The sequence below is a fragment of the Lagenorhynchus albirostris genome, chromosome 9, assembly GCF_949774975.1.
Source record: "Lagenorhynchus albirostris chromosome 9, mLagAlb1.1, whole genome shotgun sequence".
In the NCBI taxonomy this organism is placed as follows: Eukaryota; Metazoa; Chordata; class Mammalia; order Artiodactyla; family Delphinidae; genus Lagenorhynchus; species Lagenorhynchus albirostris.
The window spans coordinates 8,975,408-8,991,734 of NC_083103.1; the positions used below are offsets into that span (position 1 = coordinate 8,975,408).

A 16,327-nucleotide genomic window follows, 5' to 3' on the forward strand; every position below is an offset into this window, starting at 1 on the left:
TGCCCTTCGCAAGCGCGGGCGGGGCCAGCGGCAGGAAGGGGGCGGGGCGGGGCGGGGCCAGCGGCAGGAAGTCCCGCCCCGGAAGCGGCGCCGCTCAGGGGCATGGCGGCTCTCGGGCGGCGGTGCCGTGTGCGGCTGTTCTTAACGCTGCAGTCGCTTGCCGCGCGCAGGGCTCTGCATGACGTGGGCCCGCCACGGGACGTGCTGCTCTTCGAGCACGAAGGGGGTCGCTTCTTCGCCGTCCTCGGGCTGTTCTGCGCTGGCCAGGGCGTCTTCTGGGCTTCCCTAGCCATTGCCGCCTTGGCCCGCCCGCCGGCCTCCACTCGGCCTCCAGACGCCGAGTCCCCAGGCCGCGGCCGCCTGGACCTGCGCTCCGCGCTCTGGCGCTACGGCCTTGCCGTCGGCTGCGGCGCCATCGGTAAGGTGTGGTTTGCCTTGCCGGCATGGGTCGAGGAGGGCGGGCACAATCCTCTCCGCTTGGGCAAGAAGAGTAAGGGGCTCCCGACCCTCCAGGATGGACAGGCCACCCTCATAGGTGTGTGGTACACTGGAGTCGGACGTCCCCGAGCGCCAAGCCCTCGTACAGGTTCAGGCTGAAGTCTGCCTCTCACTCTGTGACCTTGAGCGAGTTAGTACTTACGCTCTGGACCCTGTTTTAAAATGGGTGTGAGTATCTATTAAGGCTTTTGGGAGGAATGACTAATACATGATGGGGGTATAGGAGGAGCTTAGTAAATGTTACTATCATCACAATTTTTTTTTTTTATTATTTGGGGGCACACGGTAAGGGTTGCTTCTTAGCTCTCCAGGGAAAACCCCAATCTTTGCTCTTCCTGCAGGTACTCTGGTACTTGGTGCTGGTCTTCTCTTTTCCTTCCGCTCTGTGCGCTCAGTGATGCTACAGGCTGGAGGGAAGCAAGTGACCCTCACCACTCATGCCCCCTTTGGCTGGGGTGCCCATTTTACAGTTCCCTTGAACCAAGTATCCTGCATGGCCCACCGGGGTGAAGTCCCTGCCATGTTGCCTCTTAAGGTCAAAGGCCGACGATTCTACTTCCTCTTGGACAAAGCTGGACACTTCCCCAACACGAAACTCTTTGACAACACTGTGGGTGCCTACCGTAGCTTGTGACGAAACCACCTCAGGTCACTCACCCCTCCCAGAGGGGAATCAAAACTGAACCTTAGGGAATGGGGTGACAACCAGGGTCACACAAGAGGCCCAAAATTCATTAACAGCAAATAAAGGAGCAGTCATCCCAAGGGCAGCTACCTGTCAGTACCTCAAAGTTTTGATCCATGCCTGTTTCGCCTTCACTCCTTACTCCCATCCACCCTACCTACAGTGCTTTACACCAAGAACTCAGTACTGAGATGAAGAAAGAAAGTAATATAATACTTTGGTACAAAAACAGCTGTAGGAAGAGGGGGTCTGTTAATCATGTTTCCCTCCTGGAGGGAAAACTCAGGCTCCCAGCCGTGTGGGCCATGTGGGGGCAAGAGGACTGCAGGCACTTGGGCACGGAGTCTGGCGGCAGGAGTACTCTTTGGTTAGTCTTCAGGAATGGGAAAGGCGTGGCCCAACAAGAGCATCTGTCTCAGAGCTCCACACAGGGTCCCCCCTCTCCAGAGGCCGGTATGGGGTGGCTTCAGACTTCCACTGCACGACCTGGAGCACCAAGACCACGCACCACAATACCAGATTCACCCAAGAAGAGGTCTGTGGGAGACAGGAACAGGAGTGTGAGGAGTGGGCCCATCTCGAATCCAGTTCCACCCACACACCACTCTTAGCTGTTCACTGTCAGGCCGTCAAGCCTTCAGCTCCTCTCAGCCCCTCACTGGTGGGCCAAGCTCAGAGTACACTGGTGAGCACTCTTACAACTGCAGATTGTGTTATATGATTCATTATGTGAATCTGTGTATCCCTCAATCTCCACCCAGTCTTTCATATCCCAGGACCTCACTTCAGCATTGTGTAGGTTGGAGTAAAACTGCAGAGCGGTTCCAGGGGGTATCCATGGAGTTTTCTGGGCATCAGAGCAGCTGTGAGGTCAAAGAGACAGTTGTGAGAAAGGGGAGACATACCCTAAATACCCTTGTGCTCCAGTGCCCCTTTGAGAACTGATGGGGATATAAAACGGGGTGTATAGGATCCCCTCTACAGAGGGAAGGTAGTCAGCCCCAGCCAGGCTTCCCTCCCTCTCCCATTACCTAGTTATGTTCAGGGAGATGATGGATTTGCAGAGGGAACTGGTGCCAAATCGAAGGATGCAGGCAGACACTAAGACCAGGAAGATGGCTATAGCTGAGATGGCCAGTGCAATGCGGAGCCCTATCGGGCCTCTATAAGGAGGGAGAGAATAAACCTTGTGGTTGAGGTGGGACTCCTCCCATCTCAGCCCCCGGCCCTCGGAGTGGGCAGTCACCTGTGGGAATCCTCGATGCAGCTGCTGTAGACCCAGAAGAGCAGAAGCAGGAGACAGTAGAGGGCCAGCAGGCCAGAGGCCCCAGCCACAAAGTAGCAGAGAGATGGGGCCGAGGGTCGGGACAAGGCCAGGGAGGAGCCATTCAGGGCAGCCACACCATACAGGGGACAGCTGCCCCTGAAGGAGCCCTGTGGAAAGAAGCTGCTGAGTCCTAGATTTCAGGCTGGTGCCTCTGGATGCAGGCTCATGGCAGGTGTTGGGGATAATCTAGACCAGGGCCGCTCTAGGGAGTTATTTGTGCACTGTCAGCTCCTGTTTCTGGGCCAGTAGATTAATGAGTCCGCTGGGGAAATCAAACCTGCAGTGAGTGGCCAGAAGGATCAGGAAATAGGCGGTAGTTATGAAATACAAAGAGCTTCAGAGTTGCCTCACAAGTTCTGGTCTCCCCTCGTGCAGAAATCCTAGAGTAGAACCAGAACTGTGTGACCTTCAGCTATCTCCGATGTTTTCTGACCTGTAAAACAGGCGTAATAGCGCCTACTTACAGGGATTAAATGAACCTGTTTATTAACATGATTGCCTGACTGCGATAAACACTCAGCCTAAACTTTTGGCTTCTGCTACATCACTATTTTGCCATTTAACACATTCTGTCGCAACCATTTGGTAGTTTGATCATCTCCACTACACCAAGCTTTATTTCTTGGAGTAGCTTAGCACAACAGTGTCTGATTTAGGGGGCCCTGGACCAGCTTGTTTCACAGCCAGGGTGAGGTTATGCAGAGGGAGTCACCAGGCCGGGCTATATCTGATGCTGTTAAGACTCTCCTGAGAACTCGTTCCTTTGGCCCGAGTATGACCTGGGCGGACAGATCGACAGAGCGCGTTTACCGCCGATGCAACTCCGCCGCCGACCAGCCCCACCCGGCCCACCGGCTGAGAGGAGCAGCGCGCCAGAACCCGCCCCCCACCCCCCACCGGCCCGGACAGCAGCGGACTCTCCGTGTCAGGATCGGCCTGCCCGCCCCCGCTTACCCGGCCCCGCCCCGCAGCCCCACCTGGGTCCGAGTCAGTGCCGCGGCCGCCACGGCTCCGCACACGAAGGCGGTAGCAAAGAACACGAGCTCGACGCGCTGCAACCAAGGGAGAGCCATGGCTCCCTCGCCACCAGGAAGCGCCGCCGTGGGAGCCAACCGCCCAAGCCCCGCCTCATCCGGCGCGACCCACGAGCGCGGAGACGTCACTTCCGGGCGCTGGATTTATTCACAGAGGCCAGCGCCGCCTCAAAGCGGCAGGTACAGCGAGTAGTCCGAGAGCGCCCAGCGGCGGGCCGGGCGGCCGGTGCGGCCGATCATGGGCAGCTTCTGCACGTAACGGGAGGCCGGGCTGGGCCCGTACGGCGCGGGGAAGGCAGTCTGGAAGAGGCGCCCGCGGCATCGCCTCCCTGCTTGCCGCCCGGCGATGATGAAACGGAAGTGAGGGGCACCGCGCGGGGCGAAACGGCTCTTCTGAAAGACGTCGCGGGTGCCGGCGCCCGGGCCCTGCTGCCGGGGCGCCCCCCGCGCCCGGTGCACGCGCGGCAGCGGCCTGCTCTCAGAGGCGGTGGGGGCAGAGGCCGACGGGGGGCCTCCGCCCCGGGGGCTCTCGTCGCCCTGCGGGCTGACCATGGCGTTGGCGGTCAGCTGCGGCATCTTCCGCACCGAGTCCGGGGCGGCCGCCGGCTCTTTCTTGTCCCCAGGCGGCCGCGGGGCCGTGGGCGCGGGCTGACCCGTGCCAAAGCGGGTGGCCAAGCTGTCACCGAAGAAGGCGTAGAGCTCCCGATAGATGTCCGCCAGGGTCACCGAAGGGGAAGGAGCCTCCGGCCCCGCGCCTCCTGGCGGCAGCGGGAGACCAGACCCAAAGCCTGGCTCTGCGCTGCCCCCGGAGGGAGACTCCTGCAGGAGAAGACTGTCCCAAGGCAGGTCGTCTGAGCGCCGGCAGCCCCTGCTGCCTGGCCCACCCTTGTTGGGCTCTGCTGCCTGGGCCTTCATCTTCAGCAGTCGTTCTACGGCCACCTGCAAGAGCAGGGGGACTAGGATAGGAGGAACCTGGGCCTATCAAGTGTTCCAAAGTAGGCCCGCTGAGCTGCTGTGCTCATGCAGGGAGGAGAGGCTGGAAGGGGCTGGCACTCACCAGAATGGCTCCATAGACTTTGTGCCCATCTGCTTTAACCTGGGCATTCGATACTGAATAATCATCTAGCACAGCCTGCAAATTTGTCCAGTAAGTGGACAGGTGTGGGTACAGGACTCGCTCTACTGCCTGGAAAGGAGAGAAGAATGCAGTGAGTGCCTCTTTTTTGCTTATCGCCTCCCAAGTACCATTTCCCCTGAAAGATCTACTTTTATCTCCGGTACTGAATTTAGGGCTCAATCCTAAATTCCCTGCTTGGCATATTCAGCCACCGTTTGGAAGCTCCTGGATGCCCAAGCCTTAATTAATTAAGCCCTGGGAACAAAGATCGGGTACAAAGACATACAAAACCAATACAAAGTGACCCCACTATCACTGACATATGTGCCAAAGGCTAAGAGGGTATAAGTAATGCCCCCTGGTAACAGAGAAATTTAGTGGCCAGCTGCTACCCTATACAGCCAATAATGTCCTGGCATAGATGCAACCTGGAACTCAGTTCAAACCACTTGTGCAAAAACAAACAACTGGGCTTCCCTGGTGGTGCAGTGGTTGAGAGTCCGCCTGCCGATGCAGGGGACGCGGGTTCGTGCCCCAGTCCGGGAAGATCCCACATGCTGCGGAGCGGCTGGGCCTGTGAGCCATGGCCGCTGAGCCTGCGCGTCCGGAGCCTGTGCTCCGCAACGGGAGAGGCCACAACAGTGAGAGGCCCGCGTACCGCAAAAAAAAAAAAAAAAGAAAGATGAAAGCTTGGGACTGCCCTGGTGGTCCAGTGGTACAGAATCCGCCTTACAATGCAGGGGATGCGGGTTTGATCCCTGGTCAGGGAACTAAGATCCCACATGCTGCGGGGCAACTAAGCCTCTGTGCCACAACTACTGAGCTCGCGCGCCTCAACTAGAGCCCACGTGCCGCAAACTACAGAGCCCACACGCTCTGGAACCCGCGTGCCACAAGTAGAGAGAAGCCCGCACGCCGCAACGAAAGATCCCGCCTGCCACAACTAAGACCTGACGCAGCCAAAAATAAATGAAATAAACAAAGAGATCTTTAAAAAAAATATATGAAAGCTCAAATAATTCTGTAACCATAGTAGTTAAAAATATAACCACAAAACACCATGCCAGAATTTACAGTCGACAGACACTCAAGGAAAAGAGCGTCTCAATAAAATAAAATAAAATTTAATTTAAAAATATAAAGTATAAAAAATAAATACTCCTTCCCTACCTCATCCCATAAAGCCAGTATAACCCTGATACTAAAACCATGTAAGGACAGTACCTGAGGAAACTTAATGATTGATTTCACTCATAGAGATAAATCATTTTAAATTTTAGTAAAGGGCTTCTCTAGTTAAGAACCCGCCTGCCAATGCAGGGGACATGGGTTCGAGCCCTGGTCCAGGAAGATCCCACATGCCACGGAGCAACTAAGCCCATGCGCCACAACTACTGAGCCTGCGCTCCAGAGCCCATGAGCCACAACTACTGAGCCCATGTGCCACAACTACTGAAGCCCATGCACCTAGAGCCCGTGCTCCACAACAAGAGAAGCCACCTCAATGAGAAGACCGCGCACCAAAACGAAGAGTAGCCCCTGCTCGCCGCAACTAGAGAAAGCCCATGCACAGCAACAAAGACCCAATGCAAACAAAAATAAATAATAATTTAAAAATAATAAAACTTTAGTAAAGCCAACAGTATATAAAAAATGTATTATATTCCAATAAAAGTTTTGCATTTTTTAAAGACTATAGCATGACTAAATTGAATTTATCCTAGAAATGTAAAGATGGTTTACTATTAGAAAATCTGTATAGGGAATTCCCTGGCAATCCAGTGGTTAGGACTCAGCGCTTTCACTGCTGGAGCCGGGGTTCATTCCCTGGTTGGGGAACTAAGATCCCACAAGCTGTGTGATACAGACAAAAAAAAAAAAAAAAAAAACCACTAGGTATACAATTAATCACATTAACAGATAAAAGCAGGAAAACCTTAGGATCAATTCAAAAGATACAAAAAGAGCGTTTGATAAAAGTTAACATAAAGTAATAATAAAACTAAGAATAAAATTTCCTTAACCTGAGGAAGGTATCTATCTATAAACACACAAAGTAAACATCAGCCTAAATAGAAAAGGTTACTGTTAACCCTTTTTTTAAAATCGGAAATGAGACAAGGATGCCCATTATCATCATATGTAAAATGATATTAGTGATCCTAACAATAAAATAATAAAAAGAAATTAAAGGCATTAGGTTTGGGAATTCCCTGGTGGCCCAGTGGTTAGGACTCCGCACTTTCACTGCCAAGGGCCCAGGTTCGATCCCTGGTCAGGAAACTAAGATCCCACAAGCCGTGTGGTGTGCCCCCCCCCCTCCCCGCAAAAAAAAGAGAGAATTCAAAAAAATAAAGGCAGGCTTCCCTGGTGGCGCAGTGGTTGAGAGTCCACCTGCCGATGGAGGGGACGCGGGTTCGTGCCCCGGTCCGGGAAGATCCCACATGCCGTGGAGCGGCTAGGCCTGTGAGCCATGGCCGCTGAGCCCGCGCGTCCGGAGCCTGTGCTCCGCAACGGGAGAGGCCACAACAGTGAGAGGCCCGTGTACCACAAAAATAAATAAATAAATATAAAGGCATAAGGTTTAAAAAAGACAAAGCTGTCATTATTTGCACGATATGATCTACCTTAAAAACCCAGAATAATCCACAGTTAAAAATGATAGTTTAATAAAGTAGCTGAATCAATACACAAGTCAATTGTGTTTCTATACACCAGTAAGAAATTAATACCATGAAAAGAAGACACCATTACAACAGTATCAAAAATAGCAGGAGGGCTTCCCTGGTGGCGCAGTGGTTGGGAGTCCACCTGCCGATGCAGGGGACGCGGGTTCGTGCCCCGGTCTGGGAAGATCCCACATGCCGCGGAGCGGCTGGGCCCGTGAGCCACGGCCGCTAAGCCTGCGCGTCCGGAGCCTGCGCTCTGCAACAGGAGAGGCCGCAGCAGTGAGAGGCTCACATACCGCAAAAAAAAAAAGAAGAAAAAAAAAAAGCAAGAATCTAGGAATAAACTGAATAAAGTATTTGTAGGTTCTCTTCAGGGAAAATTATGAAAGGATCCTGAAAGACAGTGAAAGACCTAAAAAAATGGAGAGAGATGACAGGTTCTTGGACAAGAAAGACTTTCTAACTACAAATGGGAGCTCTTACAGCTCTGCGAGAAAAGCCAGGGTCCTCACCTTCCAGCCAAGGGCGTGCAGCCCCACCACAGCCCCGTAGTGAGAGCAGAGAGGCCTCACAGGATCTGCCAAGACCTTCTGCAGGGAGAGCAGGATCTGCTGATAGAGGCCACTTACAAGGTCCCCATGAGTCCTGCGGGAGCAACATTCAGTCAGGGGAATGAGGCACGGCACTGCCCAGCTGTACTCAGGTCCCAGCACATAGAGAAAACAGCACCTGTATGGCACGCTTGGGTGAGTGAAAGAGGCGTCTGGGCCAAGAGGCCCAGGACCTCAGGGCTGATGGACCAAACCCCTGGCACGTTCATCACCCATTTGTAGAATCCCCGGGTTCACGGCACACCAGCTTGGAAGATCGAAGGGAAGAGGCTCCCGACCTCTCAACATAGAGCCTCAAAGCCAGAAGTTTCACCCCATCTCCTACGCCAACCCACTCAGCTCTGCAGCAGTCCTGCCCTTTGATCAGCACTGGCCCAGCAGCTACCAGAAGATGTGACTGAGCAGGAGGGCAGCTCCATCCCGCAGGGTCCAGTGGTCATTCAGCGGGTTGATGGAGGCAGCCAGGGGCTCCAGGACACAGTAGAGGACACTGCCTACCAGGGAGCGGACATAGGGCCCCAGGCAGAGGTGTGGGTTCCGAACTAGGCTCCGTGCCACCTGCAAGAGCCGGTGTAGCTGCTCCAGGTCGTGGCTTACAGATTTCACCTGTTGGGAGGAGAGGGGTGCTTAGGGGACACAAGGGCGCACAAGAGCCTGCTCTTCTGGTGGCACCTGCCGTGAGCCCTAGAGGCTGCTGCATCATCTCCTCCCCACAAAACCACATAAACCCCACTTACCCCACTGACCACATAAACAAAGTACGGCAGGAGCGCTGCGATCTTCGAGTTGGTCTGCAAGTCCTGGAGGGCAACCTGAAATGGAAGGGGCCACGCTGCACAGTCCACCAGCCCCAAGTATAAACGGACATTTTTTTTTAAAGAACAATTTAGCACCTATGCAGTAAAATTTTAAACGTTCAAACTCTGTGACTCAGCAATTCTACAAATTTAACCCGCTACAAAAGAAACCCACTCACACATACCCACATACAGATAGCACTGTCTGTAATGTAGTAATAAAAAACTGAATACAACCTAAATGTCCAACATATTTTTAACTGAGTAAAGCAATTATTCTAAACCCAGACGCTTAGTTACCACTGGTTGACGGTAAACTATGTACAGTTTACACATACAAACAAAAGGGTGAGTGGGTGATGCTACAGAATTGCACTTTCTACTTTGTGTGATTTTATATTACAGTACTTCTATTATAAACATATGCTGGTATGACTTTTTTTTTTTTTGGCTGCTTTGGGTCTTAGTTGTGGCATAACAGCTCCTCCCTAGCTGCGGCGTGCGAGCTCAGTAGTTGCAGCACGTAGGCTTAGTTGCCCCGCGGCATGTGGGACCTTAGTTCCCCAACCAGGTATCAAACCCATGTCCCCTGCATTGGAAGGCAGATTCTCAACCACTGGACCACCAGGGAAGTCCCCTGGTATTACTTTGATAAGCAGAAAAAATAGAGTAGGTAAATGAGTAAAACCATCTTAGCCCTGAACCCCCACCACCTGTGCCCTTCCAACTCCTCTGGATAAAGACCCTAAGTTCAGGTTCTGTGAAAGCGGACAGCAGCTAGTGAGGAAGGAGCTCAGCTCCCAGGCCCCACATCCAGCCACTGCACTGTTGCCTGGGGACCAGCAGCCAAGTTTCTAAGGCAGGAAGTATAGTAACAACAGTCCTAACTTTGCAAGGGAAACAACAGCAGCAGCCAGACATGGAAGATGTAAAACCCTCAAATAGAGAGAGGCCACATGGCCAAGCAGACCACCAAACTGGTCCTCGTCTGACTCTGGACAGAAGAGGCCTGGCACAGGCGCTGTCCAGCGGGCCCTGTGGAGCCCAAGAGGCTAAAGCAGCAGGGCTGGCATGAGGTCTGGCCAGGCACCTTAACCTGGCTCCCTCTACTTCCTCTTCTCCTTTCCCTCTCGAGTCCAGGCAAATGAAAGCTACCATGTGGATGCCCCATGTGGCTCCAGGTCAACAGATGCCCCAAAGGGTGGGCTCTGGATTAAGGTGTGGGGAGCTGACCACCTGAGCCCCCCACAGGGCCCTGCTGAGCTGCCCATTCCCTAAGGAACGAGGGTTCCTACTAGAGTAAGAAGAGGAGTCAGCGCTGGCCCAGGGCCAGCCACAGAGCACCACGCCACCCCCAAGAGCAGCTTCTGCCCACATCAGTCACTCAGTGTTCAGAGGACAGAAGGAGGCATCTGAAGGAATTCCATGAGGATTTGAAAGTTGGACTTTGTGCCCCAGTTCAGGCCCACGGCTCACCTTCATCAGCTGTGGATCATCCCCCAGCACAGCCCGAGTCACTTGCTGGTAGTACTTGAGAAGGTCATCAGTCAGTGAAGACACAGCACTGGGCACTGCCAGAGGGTGGGCAGAAGGTGGTCAGGGTGGAGCCCTGCCCTCTCCCAGCCTCCCCGCCTCCCCCCAACAACCACCGCCATTCCCACAATCCCACAAGGAGCCCATTCCGACAGGACGCCCAGAGCACAGCGTTGCCAGCCCCTCTGAGCAGCCTGCGCAGCCCTGACCTTGCAAGCTCTCCACACCCAGCTCTGTACGCTGCCTCCCACCTGTCCTCTGCTGGGCGGACTCCTGCTTAGTCCCCAAGTTCCGAGGTCATAGCCTCAGGCTGTGAAGCTCCATTCAGCAGACCCTGGAAGTGTGACACCTCAGGGACCCCAGCAAGCGGCCCAGACTTCTGTACTAGCACCCAACATGGCATCATGATCGGTCTTAAGTCTGGGACACTATCTCCGACCCTGAGGCCTCTGGGCAGGGAGCAGTGCCCACTCAGGGCAGGCACCCCTTAGGCACGGAAAATTCTTGTCAGGTGAAGACTCAGAGGTGTAGAGGCACCACCCTCAGCTCCTAACGGAGGAACGTCCAGGCAGAGGGCCCATTCCCCACACTGCCCCTTACCCGATCCTTGAGGGGCCAGGTTCCCTTTGCCATCTAGGTAGGAGACATGAACTAGAACCAGAGCAGAGAGATGGGTCAGCCTGGGGTTTGGCCCCTTGTAATACCACCCACCCTTCTGAGTTCCGCCCCATCCACCAGCCAGCCCATCACCACTCCTCCGACAACCCAACTCCTGTCCCCACCCCATGCATGACCCCGGCGGTCACCTCTCACAGCTGTCTCGGCGCAGCCTTTGGGGATGTTGGTGGCCAGGGCCAGCTCCACCAGGTTCACCTCTCGGTCCTCGGGGAAGTAGAGCTCACCCTCCCTGGCAGGGCGCAGGGGCAGCGCCTCCTGGGACCCATAACCACACACAGCCTGAGTGAAGAGATGACTGGGCTGAATCCAGGGAGGGAAGAGGTGCTCTACCAATCAGGGCACGAAGCCTATGTTCGCGGGAAGTCCAGAGGTCCTGAGAAGAGGAGGGATGCCCGGGGATCCAGGCCCTTCACTGGGAACTTGGCTGGAGCATCCAGTATTCGCTGAGTCAAGGAGTAGCATGTGGGCCCTCCTCACGGATCCACAGGGACTCAGAACCCCACCCACAGGCCGCTGGTCCTCCACCTCACACTTGCCCAACTTTGAAAACCCTCCTCTCTTCTAACCCTCCCCTCTTCTTCCCTAGACCCACTGCCCTGGAACAACTGTGCAGGACATTCCAACCCCTACACTTGGGCTCAGCCTCCTCCCTCACCCAGAATGCCCTCTTTTCCTTGTGACTTAGTCTAATCCCAGCCTCCCTTTCAGGTTCAGCTCAAGTTCCATCTCTTCCAAGAAACCTTCCCTAACCTCCTGGTCTCCGTGGCCGCCTCTCCCTCTCTGAACTCCTGGCCCTTGGGGGCTGGGCCCAGCACATGTGCTGTGGTGGCTGTGACCTTCCCTCGTGTGTGCACTGGGTCTTCACATCTCGCCGCACTGCCAGCCCCGAGCTGGGCGTGCAGGAGGGCTTGTGCCAACCGAGCCTTCTGCAGCCGGCACCCCACTCACCTCCACACTGCTCCATCTGAGGGCCCTGTTGAAATCCTCGACAGTCAGCTTCCGCCGTTTGGTATGTTTCATGAATTGAGAGCTATTCTGGGAGCGGAGGAACAGAGTCAGTCAAGGGACAGGAAACAGGGGGCAAACAACTCCCAACGTCACATCCCCTCCCTGTGACTCAGTTTCTCATGTGCAGGATGTGACTGTGAACCTGCCTGGCCCACCCAGCAGGCGTGTGGTGAGCAGCACACGAGAAGACGCCCAGCAAGCGCTTTGTTCGCTGGAAGCCCAGCGGGCTGGAAGCGGGCTCTGGAGAGGGCGGGGACCGCCTCCACTGCACTCCCTCTGAGCAGGGAGTAGGTGCCTGACATATACTTGCTGAATAAACCCCTGGAGGAGGGGGTAGTCAAAGGGAGGGACAAGGAGAGGGGAAGTGTACCTGGGTGGCCTCTCTGAGACGGTAGCACACGTCCTCTGCGAGCAGGGCCGTCACCTCATCACTCAGCTCCAGGCCTGTGCTCTCTGCCATGAGCCGGACGGACTCCCGAGGGATCTCCACGAACCGCCGCTCTTCTCGCTCCGACATGGCCCCGATGGAACTGGGAGTGGGGAGGGAGGTGTGAAAGGCCAGCCCAGGCTCCCTCAGAGCCTGTGAGCCGGACTCAAGGCCCTCGAAACCAGTCTTGCTGCTCTTTGCTCCAGAATCCCTGAACAAGGAGTCACGATGGCTCTGAGTGTCCACGTGAGGAAACCTGAGGCTCAGAGCAAGAAACGGACTTGAGCTGGACCAGAGGGCAGACAACAGGGCCACCTGAGAAACTGCCTGGCCTTGGGTTGCACAGAACTGGGTCCCAGCCCTGCTCTACCACCTCCGGTGTGAACCCGCTGAGACCCTCATCAGTCTGAGCCCCGGGAAGATAGTGGCAATAATCCCTGCCCTCCGTAACTCACAGGGCTGAGGTGAGGATGAAAGGAAATGAGGTAGGAGAAACTCAGGGTCTAGAATGCTACACAAATGGAAAATGTTACGATCACTAATAATAAACAAAAACTTCATGCCTTCTTCCTTCTGATCCTTGCTACAATCGCTACGGACTAAACACTGATGAAAAGACTACTTTTACCCCCATAGTCCCTTGCTCAAAAGTCTTCAATACTTCTCCACCACTCCTAAAAGGAAAGTCCCAGCTCCCTGGCTCAGCATACCGTGTTTCGTCCCAAATCCCCACAGCTGATCAAGCTGACCCGTCCCCCCAGTAAGGCCGCCTCGTGTCTTCCAACCTGCCTTGCACCCCACTGCCAGGGCTTGGGCTGGTCTGTCCCCCACCTTACTCCAAGCCCCCACACCCTCCTCTTTCTTTCCTAAGGCAGAAGCAGCCTGTCCTTTGAGGTCTTCCTGCCCCATGTGCCACCTGGGGCTGTCAGGTTTTTAGTAGCTGGGCTTTCTGCCCATGTGTCTGGTCTTCCCCAGTTTGGCTACGAGCCCTAAAAGCAGAAACCTGCTCTTCCGTTCACAGGATATGGCAGAATAAGAAGGCACGAAAACAGCACAGCCCACAATTAGAAGGTTGGCCCTCACGGACCAAAGTGAGGCATCAGCACCATGGGCAGCGACGCCCACCCAGCTTCACGGTGACCCACCCAGGCACTGCCCCACCACTCCTCTCTGACAAGGCTCAGTGGGTCACCAGTGACCTCCAGGTCCCTAAATCCAGTGGGCGCCCTACCTGGTCTCCCTGCAGCATTTCTCCCAATGGCTCCTCATTGCCTTTGGAATAAAACACTAACCTGTGCCATGGCTCCAAGGCCCTGCATGTGTGGCTACATCTGCAAACACCTCTTTCCACTCTCTCGTGTTCTGCATACCCGTGGCCTCTTTCCATTTCCTCAAAAACACCTTATTTCAGGACACTCATACACTGTTTCCTGGACTTGAAACGCTCTCCTCCTCCACCCCCAATCCCTTTGTCCACTGAGCTCCTAGTCGCTCCTTCAGATGTCAGTCTGAAATGTCACTTGCTCAGGGAACTCTTCTCAGACCCCCACCATGGGCCTGTACTTTACCTCCCAAAGCAGTTGACAGTTTGTAATTATACACTTGTGTAACTTTCCGATTAACACCTACCTCCCCACTAGATTGTAAGCTCCATGCCAGCAAGGATCATCATGCCTTTTTGCTCACCTTTGCATCCCCCGCGTCAGGCACTGCGTCTGCACATAACACGCCCTCAATAAACACTTGCTGAAAAAACGAATAAAGAAAAGCGATTTTTCTAAACACATGCTATGCCCGAGGCACCGAGCTAAGTGCTTTCCATGGCTTCCGCCTCATTCTGTCCACATTAACAATGCGATAGGGATTCTGTAAGTATTATGTCTATTTCACAACCAAGGAAATCAAAGCTCAAAGAGGTTAAATGTTAAATGACTTTCCCAAAATCATCCGGCGAGCACTACCTGGGTAGGGAGAAAGAACTCAACTATCGTTCTAATCATGAGGAGCGACGGGCTGTGTGGGGAACAAGGCCTGGATTCCCAGCCAGGAAACTAGGCGTTGGAAACCCGCCAATGGATAATTGTTAAGCTTCTTTCTCCACCTGTAAAATGGGAGCACGAAGTCCTGCCCACACGGAAGGCGCCGAGGGGTTTTCCCTGTTACGAGCCCACATTACAATCCACAAAGTCCGGGCTCCGACCAAGGTCTCCCGCTCTTCAACCTCCTCTCCTCCACATCCTCAGCCACTAGCCGTACTGTTAACAAGGCGCGAGAACTGACCTCTACCGGTCTCCGTGATGCGAATCCTCCCACCCAGCCTCGCTTCACGCCAGATCTAGAGGTGGTGGGGTACGGAGGAGGAGGTCAGAGGTTACAGAACTTGGGTCACGTGGTCAGCGAAGGGGGCGGGCCCCCAGCGGAGCTGGCTCCCAGGCCGGTGAGCGCGCGGCCCACAGCAGGACGGGCCTTCGAGGGCCTGCTCACCTGAGGGCTCCGGCACGGCGAAGGCGGTTACCGGGACGGCGGTAGCTGTGACGGTGACGGTGGTGGCGGCGGCGCTGGCGCCCACTCACTCAGCTCGCACTAATTCCCTCTCTCGGCGCTCAGGCTCCGCCCTCTACAAACACAGCCAATCGACGAGCGCCTTGAGGAGTTCCCGCCCACCAAAAGACTTCCCGCTACCCGATTGGCCACTGTGATGGGGCTGTAAAAGGCTCAGGGCGCCAGAGGTCACGTGATGCTGAAGACTCGCGCTTCTTAAAGCAACAGCTCTTGGGAGCTTTGCGGGGTGGGTATGGTTCGGTGTACGTTTTAATAACCATGTTCTCGAGGAAAGCGTCCGCATTCCCTTGTCTACTCCTGAGTTTCCGAGCACTTGCATTTACACGAATGCATTGATGCTTTAGACTTCGGCGTCTGCGTTAGTTTTGCTGCCCGCTTGGTGGGGATCAGCTTACCTCTCCCACATCACCTGCCACTTCCCCTTCCCGAAGGTTGGGCTCTCAGTAGGTATTCTCTGGCAAAAGGGTCTTCTGACTGGGCCAAACACACCCCGTGCAAGCTCTAGACTCCAGGGCTCTACCCATTCGGGCACCCTACCTCGTATCCTCCCCATTTCTGTCCAATAAGCCAAATATAAGCCCTCACCTACCTCGCACACTTCCTTGACCGTTTTACACGTACACGCTTTCCCGAACTTGGACAGTTCTCAACTGAAAAGCAGTGGGCTTAGTGAGTCAGACCGACACGGGTTCAAACTCTGATAGTGCTTTTGAGCAAACTACTTGAGCGCATTTCCCCCATCTACAAAATGGAGTGATAATACCCACCTCACAGGGTTATTGTAGATTAAATGAGATAAAATTGGTAGTTGGTAGTTGAATTTTCACTCACACATCACGGGGCAGACAGTGATTTAATTCCTTTATGTTCATCCAAGATGGGACCATTTAGGGCTTCCCTGGTGGCGCAGTGGTTGGGAGTCCACCTGCCGATGCAGGGGACGCGGGTTCGTGCGTGCCCCGGTCCAGGAAGATCCCACATGCCGCGGAGTGGCTGGGCCTGTGAGCCATCCGCTGAGCCTGCGCGTCCGGAGCCTGTGCTCCGCAACGGGAGAGGCCACAACAGTGAGAGGCCCGCGTACCGCAAAAAAAAAAAAAAAAAAAAAAACAAGATGGGACCATTTGCAATGGGCTATTATAGAAAGGAGCTTTCTGTAGGGGAGCATGAATGTATACATCCTTGCCCTTCCTCCCTCTCAGGGTTAGATGCTGCTGCCTCTAGAAAAGAAGATCCCCTGAGACCAGAGCTGAGAAAGCCAGATGGATGGGACTGGGGTTGCCACAGCAACACCACCTAAGGGGACTGTGACCCTGCTGAGTTTCTTCCAGTCATATTCAGAATGATACTTGGAGTAGTTTCAGGACTGTGCTTGGTCACTGGA

General features: G+C 54.5%; 3 protein-coding genes across 9 annotated transcripts; 1 reads left to right on the top strand and 2 right to left on the bottom strand.

The window, feature by feature from the left end:
- Positions 1-86: 86 nt before the first annotated feature.
- TMEM223 (transmembrane protein 223) lies at positions 87-1,282 on the top strand. The gene is made up of 2 exons (XM_060158900.1): positions 87-418; positions 840-1,282. Exons 1-2 carry the CDS (start codon positions 103-105, stop codon positions 1,130-1,132), a joined length of 609 nt encoding a protein of 202 aa, XP_060014883.1. The 5' UTR covers positions 87-102; the 3' UTR covers positions 1,133-1,282.
- On the bottom strand, positions 750-14,996 carry TAF6L (TATA-box binding protein associated factor 6 like). 6 transcript variants are annotated; one of them, XR_009542343.1, is made up of 16 exons: positions 14,869-14,996; positions 14,071-14,130; positions 12,328-12,487; positions 11,898-11,984; positions 11,078-11,228; positions 10,872-10,922; positions 10,215-10,309; positions 8,679-8,753; positions 8,327-8,547; positions 7,843-7,975; positions 4,602-4,730; positions 3,488-4,483; positions 2,430-2,453; positions 2,215-2,346; positions 1,968-2,046; positions 750-905 (listed from the first exon to the last, which is right to left on the bottom strand). XR_009542343.1 is itself a non-coding variant. In XM_060158894.1 (12 exons), exons 2-12 carry the CDS (start codon positions 14,076-14,078, stop codon positions 3,713-3,715), a joined length of 1,881 nt encoding a protein of 626 aa, XP_060014877.1. In that variant the 5' UTR covers positions 14,079-14,130; positions 14,665-14,855; the 3' UTR covers positions 3,674-3,712. The 6 variants fall into 6 exon arrangements, 4 of the variants coding, with proteins under 4 accessions (XP_060014877.1, XP_060014879.1, XP_060014878.1 ...); XR_009542342.1 differs by lacking the exon at positions 2,430-2,453; XM_060158894.1 differs by lacking the exons at positions 750-905; positions 1,968-2,046; positions 2,215-2,346; positions 2,430-2,453; positions 14,869-14,996 and adding an exon at positions 14,665-14,855 and having other exon boundaries at positions 3,674-4,483.
- TMEM179B (transmembrane protein 179B) lies at positions 1,376-3,621 on the bottom strand. Of its 2 annotated transcripts, XM_060158898.1 has the most exons (6): positions 3,465-3,586; positions 2,788-2,890; positions 2,430-2,617; positions 2,215-2,346; positions 1,968-2,046; positions 1,376-1,720 (listed from the first exon to the last, which is right to left on the bottom strand). In XM_060158898.1, the coding sequence occupies exons 1-6, from the start codon at positions 3,581-3,583 to the stop codon at positions 1,559-1,561; spliced, it is 783 nt and encodes a 260-aa protein (XP_060014881.1). In that variant the 5' UTR covers positions 3,584-3,586; the 3' UTR covers positions 1,376-1,558. The 2 variants fall into 2 exon arrangements, with proteins under 2 accessions (XP_060014881.1, XP_060014882.1); XM_060158899.1 differs by lacking the exon at positions 2,788-2,890 and having other exon boundaries at positions 3,488-3,621.
- Positions 14,997-16,327: the final 1,331 nt, after the last annotated feature.